The sequence below is a fragment of the Dufourea novaeangliae genome, unplaced genomic scaffold (assembly GCF_001272555.1).
Source record: "Dufourea novaeangliae isolate 0120121106 unplaced genomic scaffold, ASM127255v1 scaffold118, whole genome shotgun sequence".
In the NCBI taxonomy this organism is placed as follows: Eukaryota; Metazoa; Arthropoda; class Insecta; order Hymenoptera; family Halictidae; genus Dufourea; species Dufourea novaeangliae.
The window spans coordinates 1146029-1161697 of NW_015374006.1; the positions used below are offsets into that span (position 1 = coordinate 1146029).

A 15669-nucleotide genomic window follows, 5' to 3' on the forward strand; every position below is an offset into this window, starting at 1 on the left:
GGGGGGGGGGTTGGGGGTGGTGAAGTGGCCGGCGGGCTTTCGCGTCGGTGGTGGTAGTAACCGGGCGGTGTGCGTTATGTGGACGTACAAACAGTGCAAGACCATGTTGACGCATGTTTTCAAGCCTCGTTGGCTGGTATTGATCTTGCTAAGTGCAGGAAACCGGGAGTGCCGGTGCGAGAGACGACGAACCGTGCTGCGCGAGGGGTGAGATAGAGACACGGATAGATAGATAGATAGAGAGGGAGAGGAAGTGAGAGAAAGAGAATGGTTAGAGGAGAGAAAAGAGAGAGATGATGATGAGGAAGAGGTATATGGAAAGAGAGAAAGAGGGTGAAAGGGGGAGTAAAAGGAACAATTCCACCACCGGACCGTCCTCCGAACAACCGAACAACGGGTGAAGAAAGAGAACGAACCGAGTGGACGCAGGGGTATATACGGGGTGAAAGCGAAACGTGGTGGCGTGGCAGGACATGGCGTGGCCGTATAACGTGGATACAACTATTTCGCCCCGCGCACTACGAAACGCCACGGCACCAGCCAGAGCATATCCAGAGGGATCCAGCAGACGGCCTAAGAGGGTTCCGAACCCGCAACCATGGCAACGTCGCGTCCCCAGGGAGGTTGCCCTCTGATTGGTTGTTCCTCGCATTTCCACCTATACCTCCGCTCGTAGGATACCTACTCTCTCGCCACGAGTTCTCTCGGCCACGCCGCGCAACAACGCCGGGACCCCGATTATCATCTATGGCGATGGACGAATCCAGCCATGTGCGCGATGGCCGATACAACCGGCTACCGATACGGGAGAATGTTAACGGTGGGTCCTCCTGGGACCACGGTGCTCTTTCGCGGAAATGTTCACGAGCCTCGACTGAAACGTAGCTTTGCGAGCTTGTTTTGGGAGTTTTGGAAGGTTTTTAGGTGTTTTTTGGAGGTGTTTAGATCAGTTTGGAGTAGCGAATTTGGAGGATGATGTCCTCTTTTCTTGGGGTTGGTTGATGGTACAGTAGGAGATTACTGTCAGGCGTATTTTAGCAGTTTAAATTGTTTTTTTTTTAATGTTTAGAGTTGTATTTTGTAACAGGGAATCTTGCATTGATATCTGGTTACAGAATTGATGTACTTGAAATGAGATTGAATCTGTGACGTTCATTCCTGAGTTTACATTGTTTAAGAAGTTTAATTCGAATACATTTTAACTCTTTAGAGTTAGGTGGGTTAAAAACTGTCCCACCTTTTGCTTAGCTTTTTCTGCATGGTGGGATATATTTTAACCCACCTCGAAAAGTTGAAGTTACTCATAGTCATACAGTTTAATATTTTATTTTTATATCATTTTTTTTATATTAAAAAAACTTCTGTCCAACTAGGGTTTCTATTTTCTTTAAAATCGTGTGCCTCAAAGAGTTAAGCTACACGAATGTTTCCTTTAGTATTATAATTTCAGTTTTCAACCTTAATTTCGATTTATTTTTAAGCTTCAAGAGCACTTTGACTTTCCAAATAAGAATTGTTTTCCTTCTTTTCATTGTTTTCTTCAAATTTTGAATTTCCTCCAACTCAGTTCTGATAACCTACAAAATGGAGTACAACAATCCTATCACCACTGACTCTCCACTAAAATAGAATGTCCATTTTCAATTTTCAAGATTAAAATCTCCAAAAAAACCTTTTTTTTTTTTAAATCTGGCAAGTATATATTTATTAATCAACAGTCAAAACAGGAAACGCGAGAAATTAGAAAACTTACCGCGGCTCTCAGCTCGAGACGTCGCGTTCGATTATGGGCAACGAAGTTCCGTGGAATCTTTTTTAAAATTCACGTGCGACGCCATCTTCTAAACATTGCCAATCAAAGTAGAAGGTACGTCCGGCGCGGAGGGACGAGAGAGAGGGAGAGAGAGAGTGTGTGTAGCCGGTTCGTGGAATTCCGAATGGATCGATTCAAACGAGTTTTCGGGGACGCGGTAGGACGAGTTTGCGAGGAACGACGGTATTGGGCGAAAGGAGCTCGCTGCGGGCGAATGGGTGGATATTCGCCGGTGGGGTGCTAGAACGCGATTTGCCACGTCGCCGGCCAAGATGAAATTTATTTTTTGATTCGATTTGAAGGCCGCCCGGGTGTGCGCGCTGTTCAAGATCAAGTTGCCTCGACGCGCTGCGAAATAATCTCGAATTTCCTTCGTCTTTGCTTTTCAATTTTTACCCTAAAAACTAGAAAAATATTTATTTTCAGTAATACTGAACGTATATTACGCAGCTGAAATTGTCGTTAAATTGGGTTCAATAACACTTCAATTACTGTTTTTTCTTTTTAAATAAAGTAGATACCAATGTTGTGGCAGTTGTTAGTTATAAGAGACCGATGCACTGATTAGTCTCTGTTTTTACCCCATTTGCATCATTAGCGTTAGTATTCATATTGTACAAAACAATTACTCTAGATTTCTCAAATTTATGAAACATTAAGGTATTTATACTTTCTGAGATATTTGTGATTCAATTTAATACAGAAATTCCATGTTAGGGGTCCATTTTCAATTTTTCTCAATTGATGCAAATGGGTTAAAAATACAGTAATTTCTCGAATACTTTTTTTCTTATTTACAAACATCTTTGAGTATTTGGAATAACAACTGCTGAAGTATGACATACAAATTTCCTCTACGAGTTGCTGTTAATCTATTCTTCGTATTTAATACCACTGTTTCCGCCATTTTGTTTCCATATACGCGACATACTTCACAGTTTTCGTCACTCGCGTATAAGAAAACTCTGAATAAACAGAGGCTTGGTCAGTTTTCGTTCTAAAAAACGAGTTTCCCTTAACAAGAAATACGGCCTTTTGTCACTGCTGGTATTAATGTCAGCAACGAATGGGGGAAATGAATGCTTACAAATTAGCGGTAAAATCACGAGTAAATAATGCCCCCGGCCGCGATTCCGCGCATTGTCGGCGGTCTCCTCTCGGTGTGCGGTAATTGAAAAAGTTGCGGGGCATTGTTGCCCATCGAATTTTTCTATCGTTGTTCTCATTATCGCGCGACGGTTCGTCGTTTGTTCGCAGGGGAGTAGTGCCGAAACGGCCGACGTGGCAATTGTCGACCATTAATAAAGCACGACAGCAGCGCCCTCGTAAACCGGGTAAACGAGAGATCAGTGCCCTTTTTTTTTTTTCGTTTCTTCTCCCGTGCAAATGAGCCGAACAATCGACCAACCGCAACATGAGACACTGGACGCTTATGTTTCTCGAAGCATGGATTCGAAGAAAAGTCATAGGATTCCATGGGTCCTAATGGAACGCGCGTGACGCATGGGGAGGGAAAAATTAGAGTGTAATCTGGGTGTTTACGTCGCTCGGGGAGGGGGACGAAGTCGAATCGACATATCGAAGGGAGAGAGAATCCTCTTATCGGGAGGAGGTATCTTCGAAATCAGGAAATCCGTGGAAGCGCGACAAAGAACTTAAGCCCCCGATTTTGCTGCTCGAGGTTACCGCTTATTATACACATAGGGTATCATCTTCTTGAGCGTGAGAAATCTTGCGATGAAATTGAAACATTCGTGTTTTCCCCCCCATTCGTCGGTTCTGTTATTGTTACTGTGACCGTATACGCCTCGACTATCGATAGTCCAAGCATTTCGACCCTATGTACTATCTCCAAGATCGGTATCTTCTATTTCGTAGGACGTAAATTACTTTCTAGAAAGTTACTATTCGATTTTTTAGAGTAATTAAATAAAGCCTAGGGCATCACAGAAATTTTTCATTGCTAGATTTAACATGGATGACTGTCAACCTAAACCAGACCTTTTTAAAAATATGTAATATTGAACCCAGACCAAACGAAACCAAGGACCTACCCCAAATATAGGAACGGGCAACGCGAAACCTCGCTGATAAATTCTCTCTTTCCCCGTCAAGCACGCGTCCGTCAGCTTCGACGGCATGACGCAACACAAGAAAAGTATCCATGAACGGAGTAGCGAGTGGCGGGAATACAGCTGGGAGTAACTCAATATCCCCGTCCGACAACTGCTCAATTGCAATTAACAAACTGCGCCGGGTAGTCTCCGGTGCAAACTCGAGCTTTCGTGTGGGGGTTTTCCTGCGCGTTACACCGGGTGGAAAAAAAAGTATCTGTAGATTTCACGCTGTTGCGTGGCTGAACGGGGATAGAAAAGGCAAAAATGGGTGGCAGGGGGGGAGACAGTGAACGAACGAGGAAAACGGGGTGGGCGGAGAGGGGCGAGAATTGGAGGTAAAAAATGAAAAATGGGCGTCCATGGGTGGAGGTGGAGAATGCCGCGAAAGAACGAGTGGAAAGGAGAATGAACGCGCGGAGAGCGCGAGAGTGCGAGAGGATGGATAGCTGCGGATAATGCGAATACATCGCGCGGAGTGACGCCCTTATCGTGACAAAAGCACCGTCGTTCCGTCGGTTGCAGGTGTGGTTCAGTAATCGCAGGGCGAAGTGGCGTCGAGAGGAGAAATTACGGAACCAAAGGAGAGCGGCCGTCGATCAGGTGGTCGGCGGAGGGAGTGGTGGAGGCGGAGGGAGCACAGCGCCACCGGCTGCAACCCCAGCCACGCCACGGTTACCCCTAAACGCCGGATTCAACGCCATGTACTCGTCGATACCGCAGCCGATCGCCACGATGCCCGACACTTACAGGTACACCATTTTATACCATGCTTATTGTAGTACCTTTTATACATCCCTTTGTGATCAGTTTTTTTTATATTTGAAATGAAACTAGCATTTTGCTAAACATTTTCAAATAGAAGTGACAGCCTTTCGTGAACAAACTTATGAATCACTGTATACTACGAGTTCAAATCACCATCAAGTCTTGAGTATCAACAGCCAACCATCCCAATTTACAAATCTTTTCTTTTATCGCTATGATGTTCTTTAACACCATTCTCCGTTAATATTTCAAACGATCACCGAGTATAACATCTACATATGATACATCGATGAACCTTCGATTTCCAAGTTTAATTAACGATCGATCGTCACGCATTCCACATTACGATTCTCTCGAACCCTCTCAAGTATAAAGATGATTTCTTTTATGGACACGATCTCCCATAAAAACTTCCTTATTGAACACTGAAGAGTGGACAAGTCGCATTTAACGGGAGATCCCTTCAGGATACTCCGTGGAATCAACAGAGATTGGCCCCCTCCGTTTACAATTTCCTGACGCGTATCTCCGTTTTCTCTCTCTGTCGTCACGCAGCTCGATGTCAAGCAGCTTGGGCGGGTCAATGGGTGGAAGCTGTCTTCAGCAACGCGCCGAGGGATATCCAGCGTACGTGTTCCACGAGCCTCTTCACTCGCTGACGCAGTCTTACTCCCACGCACACAGCGCTGCTGCGCACTCGCAACCCCATCGTGGTATACCAACCTCTCATGGTGGTACCCCCACCACGCCCGGAGGACAGCCAGCAGGACCAGGCGGTGCGCCCTACCAGCCGACGACCTCGACCGCGACTGGTGAGTTTCCGCTTAAGGATTGTTTGTTTGTTCTTGCTGAATATCTTCAAGGCCATCTACCGGGGTATATACCCACTTTGGCTGCACACTACCGCTCCGCAATTACGCCGCTAATCAAGGTCGCGGAACTGCAATCACGGCTTCATTAGACGCGTTGTGTCTTTAAACCTTTTTGTCACGGTTGAGCAAGGACGCAAGTGGAAACGCGATTTTTGGATAAATCGATGATTATAAATTGGATTAATTGTATTAGGTGTATGGATAAGGGATACATTATTTCTGATGAACCGGTGACACAGTTTAAAGTTGAAACATCTTTCTGTGCTTTGCCTTGTTTCAACATGGAGGCGAACGTTGGAGAACGAGGGTATCACTGGAACAGTATAGGCTTCTGAATTTATCGAAAATAAGTGTTGAATTCGATGAAATATAGTGGATTGTTTGTTGGTACACTTGATAGGTTAATGATTGCATCAAGGTCATGCCATTACCAGATTGTTGATCTTGCATTGATTTCAGAATCTTAATCGAAGTGGATATTCTCGATTATTGCAAATTGTATAGATTTGGATTAACGTAACTATTTAGAAATTTTTTGTTCTAACATGATAATATTATTCTAAAGAACCTCGTAGCCCGAGAAAGACGTTATCCCGTTCAGTTCGAGATAGTCTCAAAGAGTCGTGCCAATTGGAGCCGATTCGCGCGGACGAAAGCTGTTTCTTGGCTCGTTAACCGCGTCTTTATGGCCGATGGTGAGACCATAACCTTATGGTCCCGTCGTTGCAGGAACGCTTCCAATTTTCTTTTATACGCTGTGATCACAATTGAAAGCAAACGGTGCGTGCATATAAAAGTATTGATCATCGGGCGTAATTTCTTTTTCGTTGGTATTTGCGACTTTATCTCTCGGGGGTAAGAAAATAAATTCACAGGGTAGGCTTCAAAGATCAACGGGTGTTTGTTCTTTTTTTTTTCACGTGCCCGTGGATTAAACGGAAAACCAGAAAGAGAGCAGTAAAATGTCACGATCGGTATATGTATATTACGTATTCGCGGTGCTCTCGACGCTTCTCTCGTTTGTAGAAACACCAGGCTTTGGCCTCCTCACTCAAACGTGCTCATTCTGTACCATTGAAACTACCGGTTGATTACACACATACACACTCGACGATTCGCCGTGTGCAACTAGCAGGGCCAGACTATGTAAAAAGCAAAACATTCGCGCGTCATCGCGAGAACTAGTTACCGTGGCAAACGGCACAAGTGGAAATACGTTTAATGGGCGCAAGGAAGTTTGTTCCGGTGTAGGACGCGCCGGGAATTTCACGATCGACCCGGAAAATCAGAAATAAATTTCTCCTACGTTCTCATGACGACACGTTCTCCTTTTCGACGAAAATTATCCGTTACACGGACCAATCCATTCTTAGTCGATTCAAAAAGGTCGTTGAAAAAGTGTTGTAAAACGTCGATAGGGTTGGTTTTTTTTTCATACATGAAATTAGTAATTTTTATTCGTAGTTCGAGGAAGCTTAAAAATTGTCATTTATACATGTCGATAAAAGTTACAGATGACGCCAGAGTGGCATCGTGTGAATGCCAAAGAGATTGTTAAGGCGACACTGGTCGTTATGTGTCAACTGGTACTTTTCAGATATTCAAAATTATTCTACTTTTTACACGCATAGTTAAAACTATATTAATTCTTGACAAAACCAAACCAATAGTTAACCCACGTCTGTTCTTTGAGTCAATTTGACATATTTTTCTCCTAAGAAATTATGTTTTGTCATGTGTAGGTAAATTTAACTGAGGCTCCGTGACTTTGACTTTAAAAAATTTGTAAATTTAGCTACACTGCATGGCATAACTATAAAACCACCTTAAAATTTTCAACCTTTATATTTTGTGGTTAAATTAAAGACGGACCACTTTTAATAGGAAATATAATATATCCTTTTCTGGAGAACATTATTTCTCAACACGATTTCAGACGTGGCATACTTGATTCATTTTAATTTTAACCATAAGAATTGAAAATTTTAAGGTGGTTTTATAGTTACGCCACTCAGTACATTTATCTCATCATTGTATTCATTTTTTACCACTCCGTCAATTTGATACCGAGGGACAAACTAAGTCGAAAAAATAAAGGCAGGCTAAGGGTTACGCCAGCCCCAAATCAATATCCCAAATTTTACTAATAATTTAAACAGTTGAAAATTTACTCACAACTTTCATGAAAAACCAAACCAGTCTCATAGGTACGTAGTCACCGACAATACCGACGTTTAGCTATCACAGACAGCGCGAACAGTTTCCGCAGCAATCGCGTAAAACTTTTCCCAAAAACCACGAAGCACCCCATGAAAACGTTCACCAACAAATTTCTTCCCCAAAATTCTTCGTCCTCTCTCTCCGCGTGTTCTTCCGCGTAGCCGGGACCTAGAGCGAAATAAACCGTCGAGGATTACCCAGGAACCTCTTTACACGCAATCTACATAGCGGCTCTTCCCCGCGAGAACGGGGTACAACCAAGAGGGTGGCGCCGGGCGACGTAGACGTTGGAAGTAGCGGGAAGTTAAAGGGGGTGGTGGTCGATGGTTGGGCGGGCAGCACGTGGGTCGTTCTTCCGCGGAATTGTAAAAGGATTTTAAAACAAATCTCGCATGGCGCCAGCGGGCTGAATCGAAGAACGGGGATGTTCGGTGGTTTTCCACCGCACCCCCTCCCCTCTCCAACCACAAACGTAGTCTGGTGAATTTTCCATTTTCTCGATTCGCACTTTCTCCGTCGTACCCACCGACTTCTATATTCTTCTTTCTTCCTCAACTTTCTGTACCCCACCCCCCTTCTGTCCCTCATCGCCCCTCTCGTTTAGCGAAAACTGCGGAGGGTCGACCCTCCTGGTACCTTATTCTCTCTGTCTATATCCTTCTTTCCAACGGCTGTGTGTCTCTTTCCAACCGTAGCCGGGGGTTGTTCTCGTCCGTCTCTGTCCCTCCAGCTTGGGGCTCTTCCTCTCTTCAAGGTATACAGGGGGCGAACAGAGGATGTGGATGGGTTGGGTCTCGCCTCGGCTGGGCGAGCGCTCAATAACGTGCGAACCCAAAGGGGAGGAAACACGGGGGTGCGCGGCGTGCCTACAGGAATGGAGTGGAACGCCGTAGAATGGTGGAATACTGCGGAACACGCACCACACCGTTACGCCTGTCTCTCTTTCACTGTTTCTCCCTCCATATCCCTCTCGGTTCCGCGTTTCTCGCGCTTCTTACGTGCGGAACGAGCCGCAACTTATCCATCATAATCGTTTTACGTGCATGAGCGCCGGGGACTTTCACCGTGCTCGTTACCATCGTCGCCTCCGACGATGTCCCGTCGTCGTTTCCATTGCTAAGTGCCCCGCCGCCTGCCCCTTCGGTGTGTATCGCTTTCACAGAGAACGCGCCGCCGCTTGATCTCACCCACGATACACTCATGATTTATTCGGTGATCTGTTCCGCGAGGTGAAACTCGAATGTTCGTGTTTAATCGCGTGACGGGTATATCGGATGATAAATATATGGTGAGTCGGGTTCGGGTAACTTTTTACCCTTTGTTGGCTGAATTGAAGTTCGTACGGGGGTTGTAGTTGTTAATTGATCGACGGGGTAGCGGAGGTTCGATTATTATAAAGAGTCAACCAATTAAAGTCATGCACGGTAATTTCTACCCAACACTGTTACTTTGCAAATTACTTTGGACTTTGAAAAACAGTTTCCCACCGATTTCGTACATTTTTCTTGGGCACGAGTGTCTTTCGTTTAAGTGAATATTTTTATCGTTCAGCACTCCTGATTTTCCCTAACCATGTTAATTATGCTCACATTAATAATAATAGTCCAACGACTGTAAAGTCACTTACAGGGAGACCAGATGATCACCAGGCAAGAATCTTTCTCTGTTCCAGGCGTGATATCGGCGGGCGTTTCGGTCCCTGTGCAGATCCCATCGCAAACTCCGGACCTGACCGGTAACTACTGGCCGAGGCTCCAGTGATCCCAGCTCTTCGGGTTCCCGCCTGCGAGCCTGCTCGTGGGCCAGGAGAGCCCGCCGCCACCGACAGCCGCTCCAGGCGCGGTGTCGTCCAGGCCGCTTCTAGCGTCCCTCGGGATACCGACGCAGCCGACGCAGCATCAGCCATCGAACACGCCGGCCACCACTCCCGTGAACACATCCGACACCAGTGAGTGAATATGAACCGATCAATCCTCTACGAACGCTCGCTGCTACCAGAGACACAGTGTCTGCGCGCTCGCGACACTCGATCACGGATCGTCGCTGTCCGACGAATCGCTGACCACGATCACTCGACCAGTCGCGGAGGACACACGACGTGAAAGAAATACCGCGGGAGTTAGAAAACGCGGGGACTAATTAGGGTGGCTCGGTAACCGGAAGTTCGCCTCGGTGGTGCGACAGCTTGCGTAGTATTTTACTTGGTGATGGTTTCCTGATGGTATTCTTAACTCTTTTCTGATGACGGTGAAATGTCCTGAGTTTAACACCGGGACTATTAAAGCAGTCAAAATTAAGGGATTGTTACAATGATTGAAATTTTACTACATGCTTTTCTTGAGATGTTTCGGAAAATTTACTGCGGCATGAAAATGACGAAATTAGTTTAGTCGGAAATTTGATTGGGAACTATGAAAAGATTGTCATGATTATCGATTTAATAGAAATAGATGTATATTACCGGGCGAAAATATGGGACTAGGTTTGATAATTAAAGAACAATATTATTCTACGAAGATTCGATGAAAGTAATATGTTAAAACTGATTGGAAATGATTGTTACTGTTTCATCAGTCATGAACTCTAGTCCTGTAATTTTGGTCGGTATTGTACATGTACACGTTCATCGTCAGTGTTAACGAAATTGAACAGCTCGAATTGAAATAGTTTCCTTATTATTCAGGCGAATTTACAAACTCTTTGTGATCCTTTGCCTTTACAATTGGAATGCAGATACGCTAATTGGCCTGTGAACGTTTAATGAAAATACGCGATTTCAGTAAATTGATTTATATCACGAAAGTTTCCGTTCAAGATTTTACCCGGTTATAAATTACACGAAGTTATGAACATCTACAGGCTGATGGTAATACAAGAGAGAAAATTTTCCCGGGGATAGTGGCCTTGAACAGCCAGTTGGGTTAAAGCTCTCAGCGCTGCGATGGAGAAAAGAGTTAAGAGGATCCTGTCCAGGGACCTGTTAAACGAACGATGCAACAGGAGCCGAAAAAAGGTTAACGAGTCCGCTTTAATTCGATTAATTAGCCTCGCCTGAAGGTCTGCCAAATTTTGCCAACGACTGGCCGTTTGCTGACGCTAGCTTCGGTTACCGAGAGACGGGAATACATACCAGCGTTCATCCGAATTTGCGATCGGAACAACTCATGAACGCATTATCCGCCCGTGGATCGTTTTTTCGTGTTGATCGGCGTTATAATGAATACTCATTGCCTTCATAGTGAAAAAACGTGATCGAAGTTGTTCGGTTGTTAACGCCCCGCGGGCGATAACGTCGAGAAGGATCGAGAGCGATTCAACGGATCTTCTTCGGTTCCCGTTTAAATCTAGAGGTCGTAGAAGTATACGCATGACCCGGGTCACGCAGGGTATATTATCCTTCTACTCACGACAAATATGTACAAAAATGAAACGCACGAAGCCTCGTCGCACCGAAACTGTTCGTTGGACGGTCCACCGTATTTTGAGATAACTAAAAATTCAAGAAATTGCAATCTTACAAATGCAATTTCAACAAAACTTTTGGTACCACACAACGTTGCTTTTACAATTCAACTTTGCATTCCACAAACGCAACTTCCACTATTCCAATTTATCCCTTTGCATTCGAAGTTTTTTCGTAGGAAATTGTTCAACACAATTTCAAAATTAATCAAAGTTTTCGCGTAGAAAATTCATCAGAATTTGAAATTGTTACATCTTGAATTACAAAAAGATTTCTAATCAATATTTGCATTTAAATGAATTGTTTTATATTGTATCGGGAATCGCGGAATTCGTTCGGATTGAAATGACCAGGAATATTTCCATGATGCTATTTCTGGGACACCTTGTGTATACCACCATTTCTCTCCCATTCCGAAGAGCCGAGAATCGTGTGGAAATTTCAGAGGGATTTGAAGACACGGGAGGCGGGCTCCCGCTGCAAATATTCTCGCGAGACTTTGGGGTTGCTCGAACCAGGCTGCCTTCGTGAGAGGGAGGGAACGTCGGGATTGATAGCTACCTCGAGGGTGGCTTTTTTCGGAGGCCGGCCATCACGCTCGCTCGCAGATATGGCGTCGGCTGACAACGCTCTTCAGCCCTGGAACATTTTAACTTCCCTGGGAAAATCGTGGCTGTGATCGAAATTCTTCATAGAAGCAGACAGGTGAAAATTTGTTGTCTGAATAAAAAGTTTTGCAAATATTGATTATGAAATAAATTATGAATAAGTTACTTATACGAGCCTTCAGATATTGGACAAAACTCTGACCGATAAATGTTCATGTTTCGTCATAACAAATCGACGACAATTGATTCCAGTTGTCTTAAGTCTATTCTTTGTTCAGATGTATAAACAATTTTAAAAAATCAACAATTCGTTTTGCAATAACGACGAAAAATCATAATTAAAATATACGAAAATTGTACTCATAGTTGCCTACAACTTTCAAAGCAGTCGAGAATCAATTTGTTTATAGAATTTTCGAAAAGTATATATTGAACCGTGTAAATGACGTCTCGTTACTGTGCACCGTCTTACGAACAACGTTGAAATCCAGCCGCTTTCAATACTCTCTCACAGGATTCGTTCGAACTAACTTTGTAGAATTTCGTTGAAGATTGACCCTCTTTCTCGCAGACTTTACGAAAGGGTTTCAAGGAAGCTATAGCTATAGTCTCCTCTATATACAACACCTCTGCGTAATTCGTTTCGTTACTGGAACCGTGTGCCCATCAGGCATTAGGAAATTTATCCTAGTAACAATACGAATGATCGAAGATGTTTTGTATCTGAAAAGAAGAGAAACTTGTATCCCGACCTTGTGTTCAAAACGCGACGAGCAACGATTCGATTCGTATACCGAATTCCGAGTACTTAAGTACAAAACACCGAGTATCCGAACACCGTCTACTCGAGGAACCCAAGTACCGAGTATTTGAATACTGAACACCGAGTAGGTACAGATCTATAAGCTTTTAAGTGACAAACATAAATACAGAGTACCACATTCCAAACATTAAATACAATATCGCATACAGTATACAGAATATTCAAGCCCCGAATGACCAGTATTCAAGTACTTGACCACACGACACTGAGTACTCGAATATACCGAGTACACACACACACACATTCGCACACACTGTAAATTTTCCCCCTCCAACTAAATACGATCGTTACATCCTTTGGTCCAAATGAACGCGATTCTAGATTAAGACAATCCAAATCTGTAGCTGGTGAACCAGGATTATCGCCGTCGATCTCTGTTCCGAAACGATATTCGAGGACGTCGTCTCGGTGGCAGAGTACACATCGCGAACAAAACAGAAAACAGACGTCGCAAGCCGTACGTCGAAAGTACGACCACGTTCGAGTTGATACTTCGCGTGGTCACGGTGACTGGTCCCCGGAATATCCGATCGTCGCGTTCCCCGACGCTCGTCGCAGAGCTGTCGTTCATTTTCCTCTTCAGTGTCACCGATAACCCCCCTCTTCCCAACCCCCTTTTCGCGATCGAAGCGCCGATCTTCTGTACAAAGACGATTGTAAAATAGCATTTGTTACTCTTCTTAGACAGTAATGTACATTAGGGAGGATCGTCGACACACACAAGACACTGTATATATAATGTACGTGTAGGTAAGAGAAACGGCAAATTTCCCGGTTCCGTTCGATCGTACCCCAATTTTATAGAGATCGTAACGCGACAGCTCTTTTTCTCCCCCCCCCCCTTCCTCCAGTTCCTCTGTATATTCGATGTTTTCAACCCCTTTGAACGAGAACACGCGGGCATCACCAACGGCGAACAAGAGAGCAGGGAACAATGTTCCTAGGTCGTTGTCACTGCGACCCTGTGAGCCTACATTTTATTCCCTCATTGTTCAACCGAACGTATACGTTTCCATATCGGTTCGAGGTCCTTGGAACGGAGATCGCTACGAGAACGAACGGCACAACGAAAGATCCTAGATGGAATGGTTATCAGGTTCTCAGTTTTTCACCGTTTCAGTTGTTGAATAATTTGATGGAATTAATCGTATGTGATCTAGATTTTTTAAGGGGGAGACTTTATACGAAAATTGTATTTTCTCGTGAATCGGGAGGTTAGTGTTCCCGCGATAGAAGTGAATTTCCGGCGGTCGGTGTACGCGGAATCGGAGCATCGCTGAAAAGTGGGAAAAATTACGGTACAGGGTAATTCGATGTTACATGGACTACCTCAGACAAGGCTTTTCACGCGATATAAAATTTGTAATTAATCGCGTTAGCGGCGAAAAGAAGGGAGGAAAAGGAGGGAGGGGAGTAGGCCGCCGGAAGTGACGAGGGGGATGACGCGCAAGCGCGCGATAAACCACTCGAGGTTTTCGTAGGGGTCGACGTAAGTAAATACACGGGGCGCCGCGCTGTTCGTAATTATTCGAAAGTTTGCGCGCCGGCGAACACGCGCGCACACAGTAATTATATTTTTGGCGTGAAACGAGTTTATTAACTTTTAGCCCCTCTCTGTGGATCGCAAAATTTCCATTCGTGAAGCACTCTTCAACCGCGCGTTACGCAATAATAGTGGGTTTACAGAAATGAAAGAATAAAAAAACGTGAAATGAGGCTTGTTGTTGAATTGGATTCGGTAAATTGAAAAGAATGAAACGGTGTTCATTGTTAAACTAGGCTCGGCGTTCATGAGAACTGTATTAGATATTACACTTTGTTTTCGGATTGGCACATTTTCTTTGGTAGGAAAGTGATTCATTATAAATTCATTTGCATTCACTGGAATTCTGAAGTAACAATATTGTTGAAGTGAATTCAAAATTATTTGTCTGACTGCGAATAGTTCGTTGTGCTAGATAGACAGTAAAATACCGTGTATCAAAGTACTGCACTGCCTTCAAACAAATCACCGTTTCTTTATTTCTTTCATTATCTTTTGTGGAAGTGTATCGCGTAAAAATATATTCATTTGCAATCACCCTGACAAAAGTACATTGTTATGTACCCTGATTGGCTGACTTTCAGCATGTTTTATGAGAAAACAGTGGTTCTTTTGATTCTTCTGTTCTCATTTCGAGTAGAACATACAGAAATAAAATTTTCAATATCAAGCTTGTATAATTTTGTCGAAAATCGTGTAAATAAATGTTCTTTAATTCTTAAATCAAATAAATGTACGTACCTGACGCAGGGAAAACAGTGTTAGATCAGTGACTCCGATGATACTCTTTCCGTTCTCTCGTGTCATCGACCGTTCCAGGACCGTCCTTCGACCACATTCATTTCCATCCCCTCGGCGAACAAACACGCCACCAGCATCCTCACGCATGTGTATAATGAGTGTTACAAGCAACGGCAATTGTTTCGTAGATTTTGCGATTCGATCTCCGTGATCAACTCCGCGGGCAACCGATCCTCTGACGGACTTCCGAGTCTGTTAGGGAAGATCGCGTGGAATCAAGTCGTAGATGAGACCGAGCTATAACGATTTATCAACAGTCAATAGGTTTAATTACGTAATTGTGTCGAGACAAGGCGCGAACACGAACGAAATAACGTCTTTTTTTTTTCTTCGCCCTAGGTGTATAGAGAATGGTCCCGTGGGAAGACGGCGTTTCGCGATACTGGGCACCCGGCGACCAGGTGTACAAAATCCGTATTAAACGTTTTCTACGCGACGAACGCGCGCATAAATACACCTGAAAAAAACACACACACACACACGTACACATGGTAAACGGGGACTGTACATTAGTAAATTTATATTTTTGGAAGAAAACGAAAAACAAAGCAGCCGCGATAGAGAAGAATCACTGGTGGAGTACACACACACACACACACACACACACACACACACACACACACACACACACACACACACACACA

General features: G+C 44.2%; 1 protein-coding gene across 1 annotated transcript in view; it reads left to right on the plus strand.

Moving 5' to 3' along the window:
• LOC107188209 (paired box protein Pax-6-like) overlaps nt 1-9548 on the plus strand; it is a 46673-nt gene extending 37125 nt beyond the window's left edge. Inside the window, exons 8-10 of the mRNA XM_015576464.1 lie at nt 4453-4679; nt 5251-5507; nt 9460-9548. Of these exons, the coding sequence (XP_015431950.1) occupies nt 4453-4679; nt 5251-5507; nt 9460-9548 (573 nt within the window). The remainder of the gene's footprint in view (nt 1-4452; nt 4680-5250; nt 5508-9459) is intronic.
• Nucleotides 9549-15669: the final 6121 nt, after the last annotated feature.